The 27,370-nt window shown below is 40.1% G+C and overlaps 1 protein-coding gene across 1 annotated transcript in view; it reads right to left on the bottom strand.

Moving 5' to 3' along the window:
* Positions 1-6,086: 6,086 nt before the first annotated feature.
* NRXN3 (neurexin 3) overlaps positions 6,087-27,370 on the bottom strand; it is a gene marked incomplete in the record, with an annotated part of 200,881 nt that continues 179,597 nt past the window's right edge. Inside the window, 1 exon segment of the mRNA XM_072427916.1 lies at positions 6,087-11,969. Within this exon segment, the coding sequence (XP_072284017.1) occupies positions 11,047-11,969 (923 nt within the window).

The raw sequence follows: 27,370 nt of genomic DNA, 5'->3' as shown, positions 1-27,370 counted from the left end.
TCAGGATTTCACACAGCTGCTTTCCAGTGCGGTGAGCAAAACTCTGCACCAAACAAAAAAAAAAAGTATGGTGGAGATGTTCAGATCTTTTAAAATAACCTGTTAGCTATTTTGTATTGGTTTGTGAAGCTTCTACATGGAAATGAGCTTTAGTGTCAGAACATAACATTTTTTAAAGGAGAACTGCAGGCAGGCAGCTAAATTCACTTTACTAATGCTTTCCTGTGTCACCTTGCTGCTAATTGAACAGATAATATTACATACTGATAATATAATAGGTAAATTGTACTGGGGATGGAAAGGAAACGCTGGAAGCTGTAGCCCTGGATAAAGAAGGAGGCATATAACCATGTAGTATGGTAATTACAAAACTGGCTGGACAGAATTACAAATGTGAAGTAGATGTAAATCCTGACTGAAAGACATTCCATTTGATAAAAGACAAAAGGCACTTTTTGGCTCCTTTTCTAAATGCACTCCAGAGATGACCCCATGGCAAGTCACGTGGTGGGATTCTTGATGGTGACAACAGTGGACCATGCCTGTTTGTTTTTTGGGCAAGTTGTAGACTTACCAGCCTGCGTGACGGGGTGAAAACACAGAAGCACAATAAGGAGGGAAGGACAAAGCATTGTTACCATATGAAGATAATCTGCAGGGTCACCTTCTCCATCACTGGAGATCACAACGCTGGTGGAAATTTCAAAAGTGGAGCTTGCACATCACATCTGGGAGGGGAAGTATTACCCAAAACATTACATGTTGGGGACTTCCAGGGTTAGGTGGATTATTTTTGCCTTTATAACTAGACTCCAAGGTAAGTCTTGTTGGAAAAGAACAGCTTGGAGTGAGTGAACAGTTAATATTCCACATTTCTCCTGGTGAGATGGAGCAGAAAATGATGAATAATGGTCTTTTAGACAGAATAGCTCCCACCACTGACATTACATTCAGGGAGCGATAAGCCGCAGGTCCCGCTGTCAGTCTCTTATCACATTCAGAATACCACAGAGCTGCTTCACACAACGTCTGCATTCTGCCTCCCATACACACTCCACGCTGCAGGGACTACATCCTCCATCTTGGTATCAGTAGACTGACTCAGGGAATAAGGGAAATTCTCTTTAATAGAAAGCTGAAAGGGCATTTTCCTCCTGAGAAGTGTTAAGGGTTTGGAGGAAAAACTGAACCAAATATTTGCTGTATTTTATTGCATAATATCTTGTATTTATGTTTATTGCAGAACAAAGCTGAACTTTGAGAAAAACAGCTGTTGTGTAATATTACAGAAATCTTGGCGAGCTTAGTGTATTTCTCCAAGAGTCCTCCAATGTGACACCCTGTGCAGGAGCCTCCTGCAATACAGACTGGTCACTGCTGCTCTCTTTTCTTGTGCAGAATGTCTGGTTTTGTCTTCGCCCCCACCCGTACTTTTCTGAAAGCAGCCTGCAGTGGGTGGGGCTTTTGGCACATTATAATTTTTTTTAAGAAATGTATGTGGAATAGAGATTAGTAAATATTTGCACGAAAGGATATTCATGTTTTGTAAAAACTTCTCCGTACAGTTGCTCAATATACAAGAGTCAGTCTCTAATAAAGTGAAACATCCATAGTTCTCCATAGTTCTTAATAATATTGAACAGGATTTATATAGCGCCAACATTTTTTGCAGTGCTGTACATTAAATAGGCATTGCAAATGACAGACGAATACAGACCGTGACACAGGAGGAGGAGAGGACCTTTCCCCCAAGATATATTACCCACAATCATTAGTAGCACAGTGTTGATTTATGATATTGGTTATCTTACGGCCAAACATTTACACCTCATAGCAACGCGTTTCGCAACTGTTCTTTGTGTTTTTCCTGCTTTAGGACTCTGAAGCTCAATTCATTTTTATTATTGAAAGAATAAAAAGCGGAGAGGAGTGCTCAGTCACATGACTTGTTACTCATGGCCGTCCTTACTTTACAGAGTGTGGCATTATGCAGAGGACACTCTGTAGGACTGCTACGGCCTGTATGAAATTAATGATTTGTACATTGCAAGCATAGTGTTGGGTAAACCCTGTCATTGTTCCCCGGTGGGCAGGTGGTGACAATTGCCTCTGGATATTATGAATGATTCCTTCCTTGGCTTGCGCCTGCTTTATTACTAACCCTAAAGTTCTTTGTCTTCTCTCATACCAAGACCCTCATCCTCCCTCCTCTTCTTACACACATCTGTCATAACTGTTTCAAGCAAATTAAGGTAGATTCACAAAGTCCAGTGCAAAGAACACCAACATTTGCATATCTCACTTCTGGTTTTAGCTCTTAAAGACGAGGAGCAGCTCCTGGGGAAATGCTCCTGTTGAATTCTCGTTTTTATTTGTCTTTGTACATGAACCGTGTAGATTGTGTTTTTCATGTGCTGACTAAGGCAGACGCAGTATGGAAGGAAACACAGGCCACTAAACAGGTCTCATTGTATTACCTATTTCAGAGAAGCACATCCGCTTCTGTAACCTGTGTCACACTCACCAGACAGTTACATTTGTGTTTGATCACAACGTGTGAGTGGTTGTTTTAGCATCTAAGTAAACCAGACAAGTTTTTAAAAGATGTTTCCGGAAAATGAAAATGTTTGCAGTAAGGTGCTGATCAAATCTCCAAATCTAATTGTATAACGGTCTATACACAGATAAACACTGAACAACGATTTTGCTACGGGGAATAACACATGTGATTTACATGATATCGAGTGTGCTGATTCTAAATCAGAATTTGCCTATCATGTGCAGATTTTAAGTTATAACCGTGCTGTATCTGTTCAAATGGTCGGTGATTGGGTAATGTATTTTTACATGGGAACATTATAACAGTTGGTTGCAGCTACCCCTATGCCTGCTTCTGCCTCAGCTGGATCACGCCCCCTGGTGGCATGCATGTTCCAGCAGCGGCTGGGTATGTCACGGCAAGTCAGTGAGCTGACGTCAGAAATAGGTATATAAGGCGAGATGGACCAAGGGCTTGTCTCTGGTGCAAAACTAGCTTATTGAATAGTACAGCTGTCCATAGTGAATCTGTTTTAAACTGAAGATGAGTAGGTGCAGCTGTAGTAATAAACCGGACAAAGCACGAACGTAACTAAGAGGGTGAGATTTGCTTACAAGTATTACTTTGGATATGAAATTGGAGATCAGGATAAAAGCTGGGCACATCATATCTGCTGTCAAGTGTGTTACATTAGCCAAACACAATGGTTGAGTGGGAAAAGGAATAAAATACCTTTTGCTGTGCCTATGGTTTGGCGTGAGTCAAAAGACCATCACTCGGACTGCTACTTCTGTATGAGTAAAAGTGCTGGGTTTTCGAAGAAGACTTAGTCAAAAATCGTCTATCATGATTGCGAATCTGCTCTAAAGCCAGTGCCAGTTCTTCCTACATCTGTTGTTACTGACAGTGACATGTCGGATGAGGAACAGGAGGATGATGTTGATGTTAATGAATGTTATGAACCCCAATATGAAGAGTGTAAGCCACATTTTATAAGCCAATCAAATTTAGGTGATTTAGTAATGGACCTGTCTTTGTCAAAAGAGAAGTCTGAACTGTTAGCCTCCAGATTAAAGGGGTGGAATTTGCTACAAAAAGGAATGACAACTTCACACTTTCGTGATCGTCACACAAAGTTCCCAGCTTATTACAAGCTGGAAAGCGACATTTGCTTCTGTACCGATGTAAGTGGTCTGATGATGGAGTTAGGTTGCGAATACATACCAGAGTACTGGAGATTGTTCATAGAGTCAGGCAAACCACATGTAAAAGCTGTATTGCTGCATAACGGTAATGAAAAATCTTCTGTTCCTCTTTCTCATGCCGAGGGAATGAAATACACATACAAATCCATGGAGGTCATTTTGAAATTGATTACCTATTCAGAACAGAAGTGGAACGTTTGTGGTGACCTGAAGGTGGTGGCACTCCTTCTTGGCCTGCAATTGGGATATACAAAATATATGTGCTTTTTGTGCCTGTGGAACAGCAACCATTACAAAGTGAAAGAATGACCCCCCCCAGACCTGAAAACACTGTTGGCTAGTACAGCGTTAAGCATAAATCACTCAGATCCACAGCCACTTCATAATAAACTTGGATTAATTAAAAACTTCATTGTTGGATCATGATGGTATGGGTTCCCAGTAGCTGAAGGATAAGTTTAGAAAAGCTATAACAAATGCTAAACTGAAAGCAGGCATTTTTGTTGGTCCCCAAATCTGCAATTTGCTGCGTGATGCCACATTCAGGGACAAACTCAACCTACTTGAACTTGCTGCTTGGGATTCATTTGTGCTAGTTGCACAAAACTTTCTGGGCAACCAGCGTGCTGAAAACAATGCTGAACTCATGAACAACATGCTAACAGCATACCATCAACTTGGTTGCCGAATGTCACTTAAAATTAATTTCTTACAATCCCATCTTCCCATCTGGACTTCCCACAAAATTTGGGTGATGTGGGTGATGAACAAGGGGTGAGGTTCCACCAGGAAACAAGATATCAAGGTTGGTGCAACCCCAACATGATGAGCAACTACTGCTGATTTCTACAACAGGAGAGAGCGGAGCTCCACAAACGCAAAAGCAAGTGCCCGAAACACTTCTGAAGTCTACATGTGTGTTGAACAAGGACGCAGGTGAATTATGTGTGATTGTATATGTTGTTGCAACATAAAACTAAGTTTTTGTAATGTCATGGAACTATGAGACAAAAGTTATTGCTACCCTCTCCAGTGTCCCTTGTCTCTTATCCCCCTGATCCGTGTTTTAGAAGAGATATTGTACCCCCCTCTCCGGTATCCTGTGACTCCTACCTCCCCACTGTTCTCTGTATTAGATGCGGAATTATACCACCTCTCCAATGTCCCATGTCTTTTACCTGCCCTCCATTCCCTTTGATAAAAGTGGTATTATACCCCCTCCTCCAGTCTCCCTTCTTTCTTACTCCCTATGATCCCTGTAATAGAAGAGGTATTATACCCCCTCTCCAGTGTCCCGTGTTTCCTATCTTCCCTCTGTTAGTTGTAAAAAAAGAAGTATTATACTCCCCTTCGGTGTCACCTACCTCCCTTCCTAGGCTCCAGTGGGCAGATCTCTGTATGAAATAAACATTCTTGTGTAATTGAGATATTTATCTCAAAATATAATTATCTACAGTCATTGTTTTTCAACATATACAGACTGTATAGTGTTAAAAATAAAACTGGCTTATGCGCTATAAAATCAGTGCTTTTCTATTATTTGTCTGCAGCTTCTACAGCCAGGTGATTGCTCAGATTCTTCTGCACGTTGTAGTTCTAGTCAGCGATCGCCCCCCTTCAGTTGGTTCCCTGCTGCCCACCCCTCTGCTGCTCGTTAGTCATTCACCCACCATAGCATATGCTACCCCAATCTCAACCTATATCTGTACCCTTTCCCGAGGGCTTACCTATGATGGGAGTTGTAGTTAAAAGCAGTCACATGGCCTATGTAATGGGGAGGACTGGGAACAAAAATTGACCCAGCGTATATTTTATGGCAGGTACAGGTTCACATTTTCCAGCACCAGCTTTCTTTGTTTCTCTCAGCATTTAGTCACACAATGTCTTGGATTTTCAAGGAACGTCTGTTCGGTGGGATTTCCTTTTGCCAAGAGGTAACAGCACCTTAAAGGTCACTGATTCATGGGAGACAATTTTGAAGCATTTATATTTTTTATGCCAGAAATTTAGAATTGGCTCAAGTAAAGATAATTGTTTTTTTTTTTTTTTGTTCTACTGTTTGCCTAAATCATATTTCTAAAGTAAAAAAAAACAAAAACTTAATATCAGGAGCAGATGAGACAGTGCTAAAATCCTATAACTATTCATCTATAACAATATATTCTCAGGACAGGATCCTCAGGGTCTGAGACCTCTTTTACAGGGTATTCTGATTGGACGATATCAATTTGAATTACTGTATACAAATGACTGGCTGTATATATTACAATAAAATGACACTAATATAATAAAAATGACAGATAAATATGTATGCTGGTATGGTATTTTAAAAAATAATAGAAATCCATAGCATTTGTTTTACTGTTTAGTTTTATTTTCAGATAAGAAAAAAAAAAAAAAAAAAAAAGGAAAAAAAGAATTTGATAAAGAAAATTCTTTACACGTACACAGCAATGACATTACGATCCATTGAAAAAGTAAAACCGCACACACACAAGTCCCTTTAGTGGTCTTTTCATACTCTTTGTTAGAATTGACATAAAAAAAAAATGTTAAAGTAAAACAAACCTCCTTAGATTGGTGGGTGTTTGGCAAATGGCAGCTTTGTCTCTGAAAATGCCACGGAGATAACAAACATCATTAATCGCCTCATGGATTCTATATTTGTAGCTTTCAATGTGGCAAAATAAAACATTTTAAGCATCTCCAGAAATTCAGCAGACGCCGCAGATTGTTCTGTCTCATGGTTCACACACTGGGGGCACGCAGTGTTTATTTTTTTCACATACAGCTGTATATGGTTTACACTTTACGCTTTATTAATATGCCGAATGTCAGGAATGTGGTTTTCACTTGATGGATCTACCTGCCATTTGAGATGCGGTCTGAGGTATATAGGGGACCTGCTACTGCTAGAAAGCCATAATGAAGCTTGATTGGGTCCACAATCTTTCATTCGACGTATTATTAAAGCGCAGTACATTTTTTTTTTTTTTTTTTAAGGAACACAGTATTCAATAATTTGCCCCATTACCATGACGTAACTTGCCCATACATAATAAGGAACACAACAGAGGCACCTTCTGGATGCAGAAGATAGGACGTTGTGCAGATCCTGAAAAGTTTCACTCTAGAATGATGTCTTCCCTTTGACTGTTCAGTGTAACATAGCAAAGTGACTCTACATATCTACACCCTTATCCCCTGTTTGTCTACAGACATTTAAAGGTTTTTTTCATGACTGAGAAAATGGAATAAGGAACTTTTCTCTAAAGCTATTTGTTGTATATAAGTTTCAAGCCTGCCTTGGAGATGTCAAAAATGTATAAACTTAGCTTTAATTTTATGAATCAGAGTGATGCATTCCTATTCTTTAGCTCATCTTGTACTAATCAGGGGGTTGTAAGACCCCCAGGTCACTTGTCCCCAGGTCTTCCAATAAATTGCTATTATCCGGATCATTTGTAACATTCTCCTTCCATAATTTATTTTATTTAGTCATTCTGAGAATCTGGGATTTGTTATTTTGTGTTTGTCAACAAAGAACATTAGCAAGAGAAGGTGGCAGAAGAGAGCAAAATTAGCAAAGAGATTGAAGACAGTAAAGAGAGAGAATAGATGGTTTGAAGGTTGGGAAATGGCCTTGTCTCTTACTTATTACATTCTGGTACCAAGTCTTCTAGGACCCCAGTAATGATACGCATAGTCATGAGCATAATTTTTATTTCTGAGGTTGTGGCTCTCTACTCCGTTCTTCTTCCTCACATACATAACATGTAATATGTGGACTATAAATACATTACCATGAAATGTGTGGCACCAAAAACAGGAGATTTACTGATGATGTGTAATGTTGCATGAGAAATATACCACCAGGAAATACCAATCTATAGACACCCCATTATTTGTACTCCAAGTCAAAGGAACTGCTGGGCGAAAACATTGTAATTAGGAGATAATGAGCTTCTTTGGCAGGTGAAGGTGTTCAGTGTTATTTTTTACGAAACTTAACTGAGGTTCCTCTAACAGCATGCTAGGTAAAATTAGGATCATTGGATAACATGGAATTACTGTTTACAACATTTTGATCTTTTCATCCTTGTAATAATTACACAAATGTTGAAACCAAATCCCAGATTGAGTTATATAGCTGTTTTGTATCTGCAAGCGAGAGATTTCCCTTAAATTGTACAATGCAAGAAAACTGGAAGATAATTTTACCTGAATGTGATTAAGGAAAGCCTTAATCATCTGTTTGAAGGGAAAATTCATGAAAGGGCACTGTAGAAGGTGCAGCTACCTGTGCAAAGTAATTGGAAATGGGAAAGGCTTCCAGTATGACCCCCCCTCCATCATTCCATAATAGAGAGCTAATAGCACAGGATGTGCTGGGTTATTCCTGGCGGTATGTGCCCTCACACTTCATATCTTAAGGAGTCCAGATTAACGCTCTTTAAATTACCACAACTCCCGAGATGTTGTCACCTCATTGCAGCTGTACGTGATGATTTATTACTTCCTCACACTATACTTTCTGCTATGGTGGAAAGTTCTGCAGCTGCATCTGTAGATACTCAGACATTTTTATTATTATTGATGGGAAGACATCATTCTGTAGTGTTGCACAATTATATGATAACTGAACTACATACACAGCACCAGCCAATATACAATATATATAGCTCAGCCAGAAAGCCCTTCAGTTGCAGTGCTCCTTATACATGTACAGGCTACAGAAGTTACAGGAATGTAAATCACAGCAGAAAAGCAAAAATACATTTTTTAAAAAAGAAATATTCTTTCATCTTACATTATTAGCCCCCTTACCCCCTTTACATGTTTTTTTCCCTGGTAGACTTGCAGGCCTGCTGGAGACACCACAAATGGTTAGGTGCCCCCTGTGACCTGCCAGCCCTTGTGCTTACAAAGAGGACACGACTTTCTACATATAACTTCACCTCCATTGTATCCCTGGTCAGCAGACTGTTGAAAGATTGCAGCTGAACCCGGCCCTGCACTGCCCCGCAGGACAACCATACATGACAGTGTCTATAGAGGGCGCCTTCTCACTGGCACTAGAAACTTCCTACCACTCATACTGCCTGGGGGTAAAGGGGTTAATACAGATCTACCTTGTCATTAACCCCTTCAGGAGAGCAGACAGGGTTAAAGTCACTCCATTGCGGCGTGCAAGGTGCGATTACTTTTATATTTTGGTACAAAAGGCACAAAATTTGTTTTTTTGAGCTATTATGCAGCCGTGTCACCATATTACGGCTTGACTGAGGAAACTAAAGCAGCCACAAGGGGGTTCAGTGGCTTCTTCTGGAGTTTTACCTCCTGTGAGGTGAAGCCAATCATCTTAAGAAGGTTTCTATATATTCATTAATAAAGTGCATTCTGAATATAAGAGAAAACAAAGTTATTTGTTGGATGCCATTTCCTGTGTGTGCGGTCTGCGCACTCTCCATCCATGGAGCGTCATACATTCTTTAAACGTTACGCATAAATACGCCGTTTATTCACGATGGAAGCGTTTATAGCCTCTTCCACAAATACAGTAATTTACAGAGGTCTGATAAACAGATATCGCCAGACTCACTTCCACTTTTAATATTGCAAAGGCTGGGCACCAATCCCCAACAGGTTGATTGCTCACTCCCCTCCTCTCAATAGAAAACTGGCAAAATTTTCAAATATTCACCAAAGATTATTACGCCCCTTTTCTCCCTCAAAGACAAGATGATAGAGAAAAGAGCGCTCATTCTGACACACCTTTACCTGTATCTCAGCTGATACTGAGGGGGTTAATGACAACATTTTCAATTAAAACACAATCCTCTTTTTACCAATAAACAAATACCAGTCATTTGATAAATATCTCTGCATATTTATATATGTATATTTATATATATATATAGATTCTACTCGTAATAAAATTCATTTTATTTCTTTGTTAAATTCATCTGTCTGGAGTCCTGGAATAAAGGCAGAGTGGGCAGGGTCCAAATTCACATCACATTCTACATCGAACGTTACTGTATGGAAAAAGAACATTGTTTATCCCTCCTCCACACATTTTGGCTTTGCAATCTTTTTTTCTGATCTCTCACAAGTATTTGTCCAAGCTAACAAATTCTTCTCTTCCACCAGATCTAAATTTTGTGTTCTCGTTATTTTGTGAGCAGTTTTTTTTTAATTCATTTTTTTATGTTTTGCATGCATCGCAGGAAGTCACAAAACCAGAACGCAAAAGAAAGTCTCTGACATTCTTCCCTTTTGGAAGTTTTTATTTTTTTTTAATGCTCAATTTTTCTTTCCTCCCCGTTTCCGGCTCCTTTTGGGATGTTGTTTGGCTGTAACTAGGCAGGACGGCGGCGTCCCTTTCACATTGGTGTGGTTAGCCTTGTGAGAGTTCTATATGACTGAAGACACAAGCCAGATCTCACAAAAGACCCAACCCTTGCCAATCCTTCCAATTCTTTCCAACAATAGTTTATTTTATGTGTTTTAGATAAACGTGTTGAAAACGATATGTTCTATAGACACCACAACCTGATATGAAGAGAGAACACGCTGTGATTTCTCTATATGGCAACAATCTTCATCCACAGACATTCGACACACAGGCACACGTGCACACGGCTGCTGTTGTACATGAAGTTCACAGTTCCTTGGCTGTACATGGCTGTGTTTTTGGCCATGTGGTGTTTATTTTATTTTTTTTTATAAATAAAGATGGGAGGACTTTAAAAAAAAAATAAATTACCTAAAATAAAATTAAATGAAGCTCCCAAAACATGAAAATGAAATAAATAACATACAAGTCTCTCTTTTTTTGTTGTTTTTTTTTGTTTGTTTTTTTTTAATTTTAGTATTTTAAGGCTCTCTCAGAGTGTTGGTATGGTAGATCACAGGGGCTCTGAGCTGGGTCCATACAGGTCGAGAAGAGAGCCCTAGAACTGGTAGCTGGAGGTCACTAGACTTTCTTGTTCGTTGGTTTGTGTTTTTCATGTTTTATTTAGCCATTCCTGGCAAACAGAAGAGTAAGTGTGCTTTATATTACAGTTGACGAGAAAGTTAGCTTTGTCCAGCATGGGTAGAACCATAGCAGCTTTCTCATGTCATAGGCTGATGCTACAGCTCCAGCTTTCACTTGTGACATTGCTGCTTCTACCCTTTACATATTTATATTTCTACACATCAATGGCAATGTGTGTTTGCCTTTGCTGATTTTGTTCTTTTTGTCAGTTCACATCTGTATTTGCTTTGATTACATAGATATGACTACTCAGTGTTATTTTACACATAATACTCCTTGTCTTTATTTTTCTGCTTCTTGTGGCCGCTTTTCGAGCTATGTTGTTTCTCTTTTACAAGGGCCCCATTACTCTGAGCGGAGTTGCTGATGTAATTCCTTGTCTCATCCACCTGGTAGGACCCCTCGTCCCTGTTTCTGTACTTGTACATGGCATACAGGAGAATCAGGATGCAGAGAGCAGCGGCTGCCACAATGCCGACGACCATTCCCGTTGTGCTGCTGGACTCCCGGACCACCTCAGAAGCCCCCGGGACCCGTCTGCTTCCCGGCATCGTAGGGTTTGCTGTGGGCACATTACGGAACATGGGGGATGTTATTAGCGGACTCCTGAGCTTTGTGCTGTCTAGCTCGTAGGCAGTGGGCAACGGTAGCAAGACTATATCGGGCTGGGGTTTAAGCTCATGGTTATTCATTTTGCCAGCTGGCACCATGGGCACCATCCCAGATGAAGACGTGGAGCGTATCAGCTCGGGGGGCAAACTTGTGGTAGAAGTCCTACCAGGTTCGGCGGCTTTGTTAGGTCTAAAGTCCTTTGATCCCCATTTGGGCGCCTGTGATTTGAAGCCACCATCGAAGAATGATGTGGAAAGGCTCTTATCTGTTACCAAGGAGAGGGTGGTGTAAAAATCTTCGTCATCGGTAGGGGGCAGGTTAGAGTCAAAGGTTTCCCCTGAGCCATACCCCGATATCACCAAGCCATCATCATCATCACAACCATCGCTGCCTTGGTCCGACAAGCAAGGTAACCCCGCCTCAGGGGTCACAGACAGGGAATCTTTGGTGGTCTCAAATATGGTGAGGAGTGGTCGGAAGGTAGGGGGGAGAGTGATGGAAGGTGTACGTGTAGCTATTGAAGGGATATCTAAGGGATCCTCGACTAAGACAGGTATAACTAATTCACCTCCTAGAATGAGGAAGAAAACACAACAAGAGAGGGAAGGGGGAAGAGAGAAAACGACACCAAATTAGTAATCATCATCACAAATATATCTAAGCATGCGTGGATGATCAGTGGTCTGATGCCTTTATCTCTCCTACAGACCTGTGACTTTTTATTTCCTTCTTTTAGTCTGGGCTAACACTACTATTTACTCCAATATCCTAAGCAATTTTGTTTCTTGCTACTTTGTCCTGTTCTGAATTTAGGTAAATGTGTTATTTTTCATCCTACAATCTACACTAGTAAAATAAGTGACCCAACTGTAAACCAATCTAACAAAATGTAAATGTGCGTTGAAGCAAAATGTGGATCATCCTTGTTCCTTGCCTCATTCACACCTGTAATATTACAATGCTTGATCTATATACAGGGTATTCTCTGCCCAATCCACAACTGTGGTAATACATTAATCAGTTACCTACACTGTACACCATCCTTCTGTTCTGAACTGTAATAATACATAAACTATTCATATATATTGTGTCCTGTTCGTGTGTTCCTGGTCTTGACTTCAACTGCAGTATTACACTGATTATCTATCTACATTGTACACTTTCCCTGTATTTGCTGCTTCTTCTTCGGGTGTAGTAATGCAATGATCAGCTACCAACATTGTGCGCTATCCATGTTTCCTGTCTCCTCCTCATTTGTAGTAAAATTAATCTTCAAATCCTTCCCATTTGTAGTTGTACCAATCATCTATGTACATTATGTACTGTCCTGGTGTTCTCTGCTCTGTGTGTTGTAGTAATACTTTGATCAGCTATCAATATTGTGTGTCATTCTTGTGTTCTATGTCTCACTATGTTCTGTTCCTGTGTTCTCTGCCTCGATATGTTCTGTTTCTATGTTATCTTCCTCAATATATCTCTGCCTCACTATATTCTGTTTCTGTGGTCTCTGCCTCACTGTTTTCCGTTTCTGTGGTCTTTGCCTCGATATGTTCTGTTTCTGTGTTATCTTCCTCGATATATCTCTGCTTCACTATGGTCCGTTTCTGTGTTCTTTTCCTCGACATGTCTCTGCCTCACTATGTTCTGTTTCTGTGTTCTCTTTCTCAATATATCTCTGCCTCCCTATGTTCTGTTTCTGTGTTTTCTTCCTCGATATGTCTCTGCTTCACTATGGTCCGTTTCTGTGTTCTTTTCCTCGACATGTCTCTGCCTCACTATGTTCTGTTTCTGTGTTCTTTCTCAATATATCTCTGCCTCCCTATGTTCTGTTTCTGTGTTTTCTTCCTCGATATGTCTCTGCTTTGCTATGTTCTGTTTCTGTGTTCCCTGCCTCACTAGTTTCTGTGTTCTCTCATCTAAGGTATCTCCTAAGTAGAATACAAAGTATTTCTGAATAAAATCTCAATCTTTATTTGTAATGGCATGGACCTTTTACAATCACACCATAAAATCAAAATAATTATTATGACACAATGAAGAAAAGGTTCCCCCCGAAAATTAAAATTTCAACAGAAAATAAAGAAATCACTAAAAATAAAACACAGCAAATGCAAGTAAATCACATCTTTAAATAAAAAAGAAAAACGCTACAAAGAAATAAAAATGCAAACGTTTGGACACAAAAAATGTAACTTAGGAAACAAAAGAGAAACTGAAAAGAAGGAAAATTAAAGATCCCCCAACCAAAGATATTAAAAATGAGAACCAAAAATACCACGGGACAAAAAAAAATGGAAGATCAGAAGTAAAAAATACATTACTGTTCAGTTGACTTACATCCACATATTGCCCGCATGTTTTTTGGCATGTAAAAAAAAAGTTTACAGAACAAAGTTGTATAAGAATGTCAAATCGATACATTCTTTTCATTTATTTTTCTAATACTTTAACCAAAAATGTAATCAGATGATTTTTTGTTTTGTAATCTTGAGTCATTATTTAGCTCGGCTTGTTTTTGTTTTTGTATAAAGACAAGAAATGACACAAGTAAGGTGACAAACACAGGACTCACAGCACAAAAACACAAAGAGAAAACTCCTGCACCGTAACTTGATCACACGCGGCTCTTTTCTCTGTGGCTCAAATTCTGTGTAACTTTTTTGTATTTTTTTTTTTTCAATAATGTGATCTCGATAGATAAATGGAAATAAATAGAGAGAGTGAACTAAATCTTGATGTTGGTTTTTGTTAGACTTAAGGCTGAATGCTGGAATAACGCTCCAAATTGGGAGATTTTTTTTTAGTCTAGTCATACTAGATTTGTATTTCTTTAACTGAATATAAAATTGTGTCATCTATAAGGAGTTGATTGTTTTTTTAGGGGTAAAAATACAAACATCTAATGGATGGAATAAAGAAGGTGAGAGGAGAGGGAGGGGTGAGAAGTATAGGTACTGGGAGAGGTCAAATCTATGAGGACACTAGACATTGGATGAGAATGAGTAGGCCGAGGGTGTGAGTCAGTTGCCATGTCCATGATAAGGCGTTACGTAGTGATCTAGCAGCTTTTGAGCTTCTGGCTGTAAGGAAGGGACAGGCAATATACAGAACAAAAAAAAAAAAAAAACAAAATGAACATTTGCATGCCCATCTAGAAAAAAGAAAAAGCAAAGTCTAAACACTGACAGATATTACAAACCCTAAACTGCAACTTGTTCGTCATGCAAATCTCCTTCACCTTTTTTTTTTATCACCCACCCAAATTGAGCAAGATCCACATCAAACAAAAGCAAGAAAAATATTAGACAGCATTATCTTAAAAAAAAAAAAAAATAATAAAAAAAAAACCCAATTTTTTTTTTCTTCTACTAAAAAAATTATAGAAGTGAAAAATATGAGAGCAAGGTTAACATGAATAGCAGAGCAGAACCAGTTCACAGCAGACGGGGCTTTAGGTTCAAGACGTTGGCTTATCGTTGGAACAATTTTAGCTGCGGGTCAAAGAGAAAGGTGTGTGACACGATGAAGGACTTGCTTTGGATTGACGCTTGGCACACCCACTAAGGTCCTTACACAGCACGGATCACTGAGTTGAGGCAGCTAAAGTTGTTCCTCAGTAGATTGCATTAGAATTTAAAAATCATAATAAAAAAAGACAGCATATTTTTGCAGCTCAATTTAAAAGCAGGGAAGGGCGGAATTTTTGAAACAAACCAAGCATCAAATAAAGGACGTTAATTTGGAGAAGAGTTACACCAACAGATTAAAACCACACGGGGGGAGAACATTCTCATCTCACAAGGGAGAAAGTGAGTCCTTTGATGCCAGAACATAAGGAATGCTCACACAATTTTCCAAATGATGCACACACAGACTGCATAGGTGCAGAGATTGCCCACCTCAGTCAATCTCAGATAACTTTGTGTTGCTTAGTATGGGCATGTTGTGTTCAGTGCTACATAACTCTTAGTTGTGCCCTTGTGTGTCAGTCTGTCTGGCTTATGTGCAATATGCAATTACCTATAAAAACCAGAATGAATCCTTCATTGATCTGAAACTTGGTTGCTCTGGATTACTGCACCTGAGCCACCGCTGTTTTGTTTGTGTTGCTGTATTTAATCAGTCTGTATATCCTGCCAAAAATGTAAAATTGTGCACTATCCAATCATTTTGATAGCAGTTAATGATGTGTGAATGGAGTTTTTTTTGGTTGCACCTTTTTATTCAGAATTTCTGGAATCCACACCAGTAGGGGAAGGTGAACTATGAATCACACTGAAGTGCTGTCTGTTTGTGCATGACAAATAAACAGGAAAAAAAATGAAAATATATTGGTTTATATCAACAGTGGGTCAGTTTTTGGCTGCAGGATGTTGATGCATGCTTAAAGTTGCATTTAGGGAAAGTATACAACAAATAAAGAATAAAACTCCAGCAAGCTCGGGAAGGATTGGGGAGGGAGGTAGCAAGAAAAGAGAAAAGGGAAAGTGAATGAAAGCAGCACCGAGTGTCACATCTCTGGACTTTTTCCGATATTCCTCTCTTTAGCTTAATAAGCTAAAGATGTGTTCAGTCACCCACAGCGAGCAATCGCTCATCATCTTGAAGCATTATGTGACATAGCTAGCTGCACATCGTTCATCTGTGCACTTATTAAGAAAGCCCTTTCGTCATCGTCTGTTTTTAAGCGAGCCCCTTTCTCCGCCATCGCTTCTAGTAGCCCACGTACTGCCTGCTGCTGGGCGCGGGAAGGATTTTATCATAAGGTTTGGTAGCTGCCATCTCTGCAGAGAATGTCTGATATATACAGTGGTGCTGACAGCTCATCTAATGCTCTGTAATCCTTTAATCCTGCTGCTTGATGGTCTGTTACGGAGCTGAGCTCATCAGCCAAGCTGCACAGTTCTGTTCTAAGATCTCACCTGCGATTAGCAAGGCTCCCATACACTTTCTATACAACTATGACAATGCCAGCAACATGGCCCAGGTGCCCCTAGCATTGTCCTACAATTTTATTATAAGGAGGCATAAGAATTCCCCTAATACTGGGGCTGCATGGGTGTACTGAGCAAGCTGGACGACATACCACATCTGTAATCTGCTGACCTTTATCAAAATTAGCCATATTGCATCATCATGAAGGTTCTGATGTCGTAACCCCAAAGACAATATTCAGGATAGCTGGAATCAGAATGTTTGTGGTTTGGGTGTATATAGGTCAGATGACTAACTTTAAAAGAAAACTGGTAAGATGGCAATAAATATTGGGGGTCATTCAATAAGTCTACAATCTCATTGTGACATTCCTCCCAATTACCCTATGAGCTATGAATAGGCCACACAACCAGAACTTGTTGCTTCAAGTAGGTATGGAGGGGTAGAAATTGAGCTGGTTTGTTGGTCTTCTCCAGGATGCTCGAGTATCATATGGCTGTTTTGGCTAAATGCTGCTTTCATTCACTGGACGGAGGGTGAGCCATGGACACAGGAGCCTTTCATCAAATGTACCCACCAACAGAGCACCAGAGACACTGAGAGATTCCTCATCTCTATTAAACTTTAGCATCAAAAACATGTTGTTGTTAGAGTGTCAGCTCCTTTGTCACCAGGGGCCCATCTGAGATTCCACAAAGGGCGCACAGAAGACACACAGCCATAATCTGCGACGTCTCCTTCCTTCACACAATGTCAGTAAGCGCATTACCTGAGGCATCTTCATCCATAGATGTCCCCTCAGGGCTCCCTCATACAATCTGGGTCAATGGCTAATTTTAAACAATTGGATGCCGCACGCTGCACATTCCACAAATATCGAGATGTCTCATTCCTCATTAACCATTCACACTGCACATACAGCCCGGATCTCAACAATGGAACAGAATCATCAAAACTGCAAAACTAAACAAATACCGGACCTCCTCGAGAAGAGGAATTCATTGTAGGCCATTGCATAAATTATTATCTGACCTGGACATGCAATGGAAAAGTGATAGCCGGCTGCTATAGGCAATGCAGAAAAATGACTTCCTTTTTTATTTCTGAGATTCTGATCTACATACAATGGCATCATCTCGACGTAGGCAAAGTTAATAGGGTCAGCTATGTAATGATAAAAGCTGGAGCTTTTCTAAAATATAATGCTGTATTTTGTGATGTCAGAAATGTATTCATGCAGATTTTTAAACTTACTGACTCATTCACATGATTGCAATCTATTGTTTTGGGTGATAGCAACTGCATGTTTGTACTAAACTTAGGTTTACCGTCCACTTTATTAGATACACCTGTCCAACTGCTTAACACAGAAACCTAAACAGCCAATCTCATGGCCACAATGCAAATAGACGTGCACATTGTCAAAACAACCTGCTGAACAGCAAACTGAACATCAGAATTGGGAAGAGAGTTGACTAAAGTGAGTCTGGAAATGTGGCACGGTTTTTGGTGCCAGGCGGGCAGGTCTGAGTATTACACAAACTTCTGATCTGCTGGAATTTTCACCCTGAACCAGTTCCTTGGGTGAAAATGCCTTGCTGATACCAGAGTCCAGAGGCGAATGGACAGACTGGTTCAAGCTGATGGAAAGTCAACAGAAACTTAAATAACCCCTTGTTACTCCCCCGAGGTTTACAGAGGAAAATATCTGAATGTACAACACGTCCAACATTTGAGCAGATGGGCTACAGCAGCAGGAGAAACAGTGGGGCCGCTCCTGTCAACAAGCACCTGAGGCTACTATTTACATAGGGTCACTAAAACTGGAGAAATGATTCCAGCACCTTGTGGAATCTATGCCATGAAGAATTACAGTAGTTAGTTTGACCCTCTTTTTCCTTCAGAATTCTATCATGGTGTACCTAATGAAGTGGCCAGTGAGCATGTATTCTGACTAGTGCTGCAGGGCTTTCACCTGTTCATTGTGCTCAGAACCCCAATGGTAATAAATAACAGTGGGAGATGTGTATCAGAAGGTTTTTTTTTTTGTGTGTTTGGACAATTTTTGTTCCCTGGTCAAATTGGTGTCTTCAGCAGCAAATATTCAGTTTACCTATTATGGGAAAAAATGCTGGTACAATGTATACATATCTGCTGTAGTGCAGGGGGTTATATTCGTGCAATTACACAGAACGTCATTATTAGGAATAAACTAATGCTTTATTACATAGGTTGAAAAATGACATATGTCATCAAGTTTAACTAATAGGGAAATAAACATATCCCAGATAAAATCCTTTAGACGAAGTTGATCCAGAAGAAGGCAAAAAAAACCTTAAACTCCTGGTTCAATTTGCTCCACCAGAGGAAAAATAAATTCCTTCCTGATCCCGGGCAATTGGATGTTCCCTGGATCAACAGTCTTTGTGTCTTTACTTTAAAACCCAGTTATATTCTGTGGTTCTAGAAATCATTCAGCTTTTCCAAAACAGCAATCTATAAAACTTTCTTAAGTGTTGCCTATAAACATAGTTACCCCAATGTGGTCAAGGGGGATAATATGTAAAATACCTGTCTAGAAATGAGATAAAATATGCATGAAATCTTTACAAACTTCTGGCCTGCCTTGCAAGTCCAATCACTTTGCTGTATCAGTGTGTGAGTTCTCCATAGACATTGAAGGCTTCTCAGTGGATTGATGCACCCTGCAATAGTGCTGCGGTAAACTTAGTCATTCAGGTGACCGCATCAAGCGCATTGAGGCCTTAGTTTCAAAAAACGTTTCTTCTTATCGAACAAAAAGGGAACTTTAGGTGAACATCAAGAATGCGCCAAGTGCTTTTATAACATTTTTCTTTTTTCAAAAAGGAGCCTTGAGTTGATCAATTACCTAGATTCTTAATGAGAAAAATCTATAAGTGCTTTGATTTAGTTGTTGTCTGTAAAGAATGCATATTTAATAGCCATACCGACCCACTCAGGACACACAAAGTCCGAGACTTCACAAAGAAGAAAGGACAGGCGACAGTGGGTTTAGTGGAAGGCTTGAAAAGCCTAATTAACTCTCCGGCGTCGCCTGAAATCTGGGCCATAACAAATGAAAGGATTTCTACGGTTTGAAGTCAACGTGAACTTTCTTCATGAGTAGCTTCCTGCCTCCTCCTCCACCCGCCAATTTCATTAAAAAAAAATAACATCTCAATTAGCAGAACGGTCTTCCAAGCCGCTGTATGAAAATCTCTGCTCTTTATTTTTAGTGGTACAGGCACGGGAACTACTTGCATTTCTATTTAACACTTGGGGCTGCTTTAATCTTCAAACAGCTGCCTGTTTAAGCCAGATGTGCTGCAGGCTCCGATTCTTCACAGTGTGTTTTACAAGCTGCTGAAGTCAAATGGAAGCAATTTCCCAACGCTAAGTTCTGTCTTCCATTCTAAATTAACTCACTGAACCGGGTGTAAACTTCTTGTCACATGAAATACAGCATTTTTTTTCTGCTTTTGATGGGGTAGACTGGTGGATTTCCAGGTTTGTTTTTTGAAGCTATCTCTGTTTTCTTGGCTGTGAAGAAAATCTATCATAGAGTGTGACATTTAAAGGGTGGCCACCGAGACTGGATCGACACTATATGGCCTAAACTATGTGTCCCATCCAAAGAATGGAGTTCAGTGGTTCCCAGACGAGAGTACTATGCTACAAGGGTGCCTGCAATTTTCAGGGGTCTATACAAAGTTATAGGTAAATCTGCATTCATTTGCATGTAACAGGATATTCTAAATAGTTCTATCATCTACAAATAACAGATTTACCTGTAACCTTGTATGGACCCTTGATAGCTGAGATCGATTGGTGCCTCAACTAGGCTTTTTTTTTTCAAGAGATATCAAAACAGCTTTGTAATGACCAGAACTTTACAAATGGCTAGGTAGATAGTGACCAAATTCTGCATGGAGACATACATGTGCTTCAAGCAGATTCCTGGCCACCACTCCAAACATGGCTTTAATCAAACATTGATTGTCTACTGTATCCTTTATTTCTGGAAGAATTACTGAGTTTCTTCAGTTTCCTCCAGACCCCTTTTCCATCTTGGAAAGCACCATGACATTCAGGATTTTCATTATGCCAATTTTTGGCTGGCTTTTAAGGCTTAGTAAGCTACTGCCAGGTGTATCATCTAGTCCAACACCCAATATTTTACAGTTTTTTGCCAAATTAACAGTAAAATGATTGTTCAGTTTTCTATGATGGAATCATACCTGAAAGTTATTTTCCAGCCAGCCAGCAGTGCAGATTTGGAGAATCTAAGCAAAAATGCCGTAAACGGAATAGGGAGGTCCATATCGGTCACGGCAGATTCCTTTTCACATTCTATCCCACAGACACGCGGCGCCAAAGCCCGACAGCATCTGTGTCCATTCTGTGTAGACAAAACCCCATTGCTGTGTACACCTGCAGGCTGTATTGTCCCACAGCACCTGACTCAGCCTACAGAAGGCAGCTGAGGACATGGCTAAAACGGGGCGACACATCTTCAAACAATGACAAATAGGGAATTTGCAATGGTTCACTAAACCCTACCAAGCTCCATGTTTCTGCCTCCAGGCTGTTTAAATGTATTTTCTGATGCTGCATTGCTCTTTTTATTTTCTGACAGTCCACATAACACAAACATTTGTTGTGTGTAGAATGTCGCATATTAAAGCAAGCAGAGGACAGAGTAATCACTGATGGACAGAGTGCTGTGATCCACAAATACAGAACTGTTGCTGTCTTTCTTGGGCTGTCTGCCAATTAATGAGACTGGATGTGCAAAGAGGAAAGCATCAAACATAGAACATATAAACTCCATATATGATACAAAGAAAGAAGCAAGGCAAAGGATTTGTAGGCTAAAAATAGTGCATATTATTTTCAATGTTCATACAAGATCACATTTAGCAAATACATAAATAATGATTTTTGTCCAGAACCCATTATAGCATCATGGGATGTGGACTGCCGAACTAGACAAGAAACAACTGCTTAAGAAAATACCCGTATAACGTTTTGGTACCCGACAAGTTTCACCTTTTACCTTCCTCAGGGGTATGTAAAGGTATCCTCTGGCTGCTGTCTTTTTTTTTCCTCCCATGCTGCTGGTTTATCCCAAACTCTGCCACTTGCTAGAAGTCTTCTACAGCAAAATTTTCAATATTCCAGTTAAATCCCATATACCTTGGCTTTTGTTCCCTATTTTTTTATGAGACCTTCTCCATGCACCAGCCCATCTAAATAGATACCTTTCGAGATTTTGCAGACTAATAATTCATTTACAACCACTTTCAAACCACTTACGTCCTTTACATAGCCGAGGAAGCCAAAAGGCGAATCGTGTCAGTAAGGAGTTATACACCTAATTTCTTAAGCAGTTGCTTACAATCTAGTTCGGCAGTCCACATCCCATGATGCTATAATGGGTTCTAGAAAAAAAGTCATTCATTTATGTATTTGCTGAATGTGATCTTGTATGAGCATTGAAAAATAATATACACTTACTACTTTTAGCCTACAACCCCCTTCCTTTTGCCTTCCTTCTTACTTTGTATCACACAATCACAAGGGACGGCTATAACTAAACTATTATATGACTGAGAAAGGAAGAGATCTATATACAATATAAACTCCAGAGGTGATGTTTTATACTCTTGTATCAAAAAAGGCCAACACGTTTTGGTGGTTTAAAGGCTCACCCTTTGTTTGGGGCTTCAAATAACACGAAGACTGTCATCCGTATACAGTAATAATCATTGTTATGTAATTGACCAGAAATGTAACTAAACAATAACATACAGGGATATAAAACACGTACTTCCTAATTTTGTATTGTATATCCCTATATTTTTAGAATACATTACACATACATATTTATACTCAATACTTTATACCATTTACATTCCAGTTAATACTGTAGATTTATATACTTTTAGAGCCCTAAATTAACCCCCAAAACATGTTGGATTTCCAGGATCTAGCCAAAAAAAAGTGTTACATTTAGACTTTATACATTATGATTTCAGCATTGTTTTCCTTGCACACCCATCCCCTACTCAAGCCACCACTACAGGGACAGCTTCATCAGGAGAATTGTTACCTCCACACCATTTAAGACCTGACTAAAAACACCTAAATATGTTATAACATTATAAAAAGCTTCTTCAGATGATTATTCACACCAGAACTACAAACACTAACTGCTGTTATTGCCACTTTGATGATAACTTTTAAAAAGCAAAAGTGGAGATCCCCCACAGTCCAGGTCATTGGCTGTGTTCTGGGGTGAATGAGCCCATCAACATTGGATTGGAACATTTTTTGTTCCATATTTATTCAGCTTTTCTTATATGTACTTTTATGTGATATTCACATCCAGCACTACATTGAAATATTTCAATACATTAAAGACTGGTAGATGAAAAACATGAACGTATAATACAATCATTGCGTACTTAGAATCCTATATATGAACATAGAAACTATGGCTACCTGCATGTATCTGTAGAACCAAAGCTCATTGAATTATTGTCTAGGTTTAAAATGCATTGCAATCTTTTTTAAAGATTGGAGCTTGCCCTAATAGCTGTAATAGCTGTAAATGGAGGTAATTAGTAATGAGCACCAACTTGTAGTGTTCATTGATGTCTTGCTTTGGCCAGATGCATCCTAACCGAGCATGTGGCCAGAGCAGAGCCCTGATCCCTGTGTGACTGTAGAGAGGTTACACCATGTTCCTGGTAAATGTGATATGGGAACACTTAACGGTAGACCAGCAAAGTAGGGTGTAGGTGGCTGCCACTATACAACACGCCCCAAAACATTTTATAACCAGAATGTTTATCTTCTCTTTAAAAACCATTTATGACAAAGCTTGGAATTCCATCTCGTCACACTCCATTCATACATGACAGATTTGAAGTAAATAGAATAGGTAGAAATATCATGATCACACGGTCAGCGCTCTCCAGAAAAGAACTTGAGTAACATTCATCGGTGGTGTACTGCTGGGAATACCAATAGGTGACACTCAGTCCAGAAATTAACCAAGAAAACTTCTAACACCCTGGAGAAGGTGACGGCCGACAGATGGGTTTACACTAGGGCAATTGTTTACTCAGACCAAGTGGCAGATTATGGCAGTAAAAAGCCCCTTTGTGGAATCTCTGCTGGGACTTGGGTGAGAGATGGGGGGGGGGAAAGTAGATGGATGAAACTTCTGAACAGAGGGGAAAATACAAGGCACACCTTTCTAAAAAGCTTTTCTGCTCAGCGTAGGCAAATTTACAGAGACGGCCGAACACCAGAACAAAGAGACAAAATGACACCATGCGGTATGTGACACAGCGTGCAAGGCTGATAACCTGCAGTGGGCCTGCAGCACTGAGCCTCACCTTCTGCTGCAGGTCCCACTGGCATAAGAAAAGTCAATACCAGCTTACAACTTACACATGAACAGCATGCTCCAAACTGAGATGATCACTGGTCAGATAATGGGACACATGGGTGGCAATAAAATTCTTTGTAATGCCATCTGCAATGTTAATTTTAAGGTGGTCAGAGTCAGCTGGAGCCTGGCATTCCTCTATGTACCCCTATGCCAACATACCTAGCTGCTACTCCAATGAAGGCCAATTACTGGCCTCACGTCTGCCTTATGGTGGCAAATCATTTTCATGGTGTTGGAGGAGGCTCCGATCCTAACCAATATTTTTACTTGTCTGCATATTTCATCATCACATCTCAAAAGCAAGGTTGAGCAGATAATCAGGGATTCCTTTATGCATACGTTTTGGTTGACCAATCAAGGGGCATGTTTGCTTTGAAGAGATTTCCTTTTTGTAATCTCACTTGGTCAACAAGTGAATGTAGCATAGGTGTTATCGCCTTCCTTCATAGAAAAGAGAGCAATTAGTGTCTGCTAATACAAAGATGTTTGACAAACTTGATATTCTCTCCTTGATAGTATTCTCCCATAGGTAAGACCTCAACAGTCCATTTCTCATTTGATCTGTGCCTAAATTGGGAGAACCTTTTGCAATGATTAGCATGCATGCACACTCATCGCCTAGAAGTCCTCGGGTTCATTCTGAATAAATAAATTCTGAATAAGGTTCAGTGATGTGATATGTGAATCCTAGTATTCTATGGTTTGACATTGTCTATGGCATGGTTTAACCTTTTGTTCATTTGACATTGTGCAACAGGATGCTGAGATAATAAGCTTTGTTACCAGATCTGCTCTGCTTTTTCCATACAGTGTTTTATATTCTGCATAAAAGATTCTGAATTTTGGGGTGTCTGTGCGTTGCACTGATAACAATGTTAGCTGTCAGCAGAAGTATAATGGAAGCGCGTGTGTGTATATATATATATATATATATATATATATATATATATATATACATACATACTGGAGATGATTCTCTTCCAGCCATAAAAGGACTATTTAGTGTTTGCTATTAGTATTGGGGAATCTTGGTTTGGCTTTTTTTTAGGAATCTGGCCCAATAGGATAATCGAGAACCCCTTGAGATGTGATCTGTTCCTCCATTCCCCTTGGATTTAGCGTTTAGGAGGAAAAGGGAATACAGCTCTAATTTTAAATATATCTACCTGCCTATCTAAATCTTTGCATACAGAACATTTTGGTCTGGCAGCTTTCTGGACACTGCGAAAGAAGATTGCAGTGATTTGCACATACTCTTTCAGCCTTTGGTTTATAGGCTTAGTTTTTTTGGATGTCTTTACAGCATTGCTGAGGATTTAGGCACCACAATGTACATATTGAGTAGCTGCCAATTTATCTGTAATAGACTGTGCATTTCGCTGCACATAGTATGTCCTGTGAAATGCTGCAAGTGCATTATTTTTATGTGTCCAGAGACAATGCTAGGTCATTTAGAATTAATGTGCGTATGTGTGATAGCAGCCTAAAGAGAATTTAAACTTTTCGGGTACCCTTGGAGCTTTTGTCTTAATGTCATGATGCACACTGTTAAACATAGTTACTAAGTAAAGTGCTGCACCTTCAACAATGCATCAGTAGTGCTTCCAGGATTAGGAGTCTTCAGTCACTTTAACTGGCTAGGACAAGGTAACTCTTGCACATACGCACGGACGTTCATGCATCCCAAATTCACAGCACCTGCTGGGGATTCTACACTGAACTGTGCATGTGTGTCTGTCAGAGTTTAAAATAATGCTATTAAGTGTAGAGAACAATTTTATGGCAGGAAAAACACATACAGAGGCTCCTCCACCATCAATATTCATCTGCTAGTTTTGGGAGCAGAAAAGATTCAGAGAGGAGTGACAGGCTCCAGCCACTGGGAGCGGGCCTATAATCCTGGGTAGTGGGGTGAGAAGAAAGCAGCAGATAGACCTTGGAGGAGTAGAGGATGGGTGCTATCTACACACTATGTAGATTACTGGAGCCTATGCATTGTTCTTTTCTAGCTGTGATTGGTGTGATGGCAAAACAAAATTTTGTTGCCTCTGTTCAGATAAAGACTCAGTATATTGTTTTTGATCACGGCTGACTTGGTAAAGCAATCAAAATGGAAAAAACGAGCGATGGATGGTAAGGAAAACAAAAACATTTCAGATGTGAACAGTTTTACGACATCCACAGACATGGATAAAAATAACATTGGAATGGGAAAAAAAAAAATCACCAAAAAAGTCATGCGGTACAATGTGAAGAGGATCAACATGAAAATGTGGTGTAAATATATACAAAGCTTGTATATATTTTATCCATACAGGTAAATATTTACCTATGCACAGGTACAATAACTTTAGACTTGTGGTGGTATTGGCGGGGGTGGACAGACAGAGAGAAGTTAGCACTGGCTCAACCTGCCCATTCGCAGCATGCTTTGTACGCCTGATCCCCCACAGACTGTGCCTGGACCGGCAAGTGTTGGAGGCCACTCTGACCCGACTCCCATTCCTAAGGAAGCTTTCCTATAACAATTCCTGTGTTATGTGCCATGTGTGGAAATGAATGAGCTTGTACAGCGTTCTGCAAATAAATATCCCCCAGACTATTGAGGCCCACTTATCAGGAGACCAAGATAATGCCACTGTGACAGATAAACGTTTCTGTAGTACTTTCCTTTGTTACCTCTTTCAGGACTAAAGTATTGTGATTTACAAATAGTGTTTCCCCCAGTATTTTGCGTCTCTGCCCCTCCCACAATGGGGAGATTTTCCTAAAACTGTTTGCGCCTCTGCCCTCCCACAATGGGGAGATTTCCCCCAGTAGTTTGCGCCTCTGCCCTCCCACAATGGGGAGATTTCCCCCTGCAGTTTGCATCTTTGCCCCTCCCAGAATGGGGAGATTTCCCCCAGTAGTTTGCGTCTCTGCCCCTCCCACAATGCAGAGATTTCCCTGCTGCAGTTTGCATCTTTCCCCTCCCAGAATGGGGAGATTTCTCCCAGTAGTTTGTGTCTCTGCCCGTCCCACAATGTGGAGATTTCCCCCTGCAGTTTGCATCTTTGCCCCTCCCACAATGGGGAGGTTTCCCCCAGTAGTTTGTGTCTCTGCTCCTCCCACAATTAGGAAATTTCCCCACATCAGCTTGTGTCTGTATGGTGAAGAAGCCACTGATGACCATTCCAAACAGAATGTGCTATGTATTAGATGTGATTTTGTTATACTGATTCGTCTTGCCCTACCCTAATAGATGCATCGCACGTATGTGCACATTTCCTTGGGTTCGAGTCTCAGAGCGGCCACCACTTGCTGGTCGGTTCAGGAACAGCAGTGCTGAGCTCCCTACACATAACTATCACAGGCTGTCCAGTTTATTACACATAGCGTTGAATTTGTTTAGTTTTTTTAGTAAGAAGAAAAAAAAAGTATCCGGGCCCTCTCCTTGCAATCTTGTTCCAGCATTTATGACGTGTTAATGTCTGTCGCCCGTTCATACAGACATTACGACACATATATGTGCACATACACAGATCTGTACGACCGAGGCCCCCAGAACAGAGATG

Source organism: Pyxicephalus adspersus, chromosome 12 (assembly GCF_032062135.1).
Source record: "Pyxicephalus adspersus chromosome 12, UCB_Pads_2.0, whole genome shotgun sequence".
Classification (NCBI taxonomy): Eukaryota; Metazoa; Chordata; class Amphibia; order Anura; family Pyxicephalidae; genus Pyxicephalus; species Pyxicephalus adspersus.
This window is presented reverse-complemented; position numbering and strand designations above follow the sequence as displayed.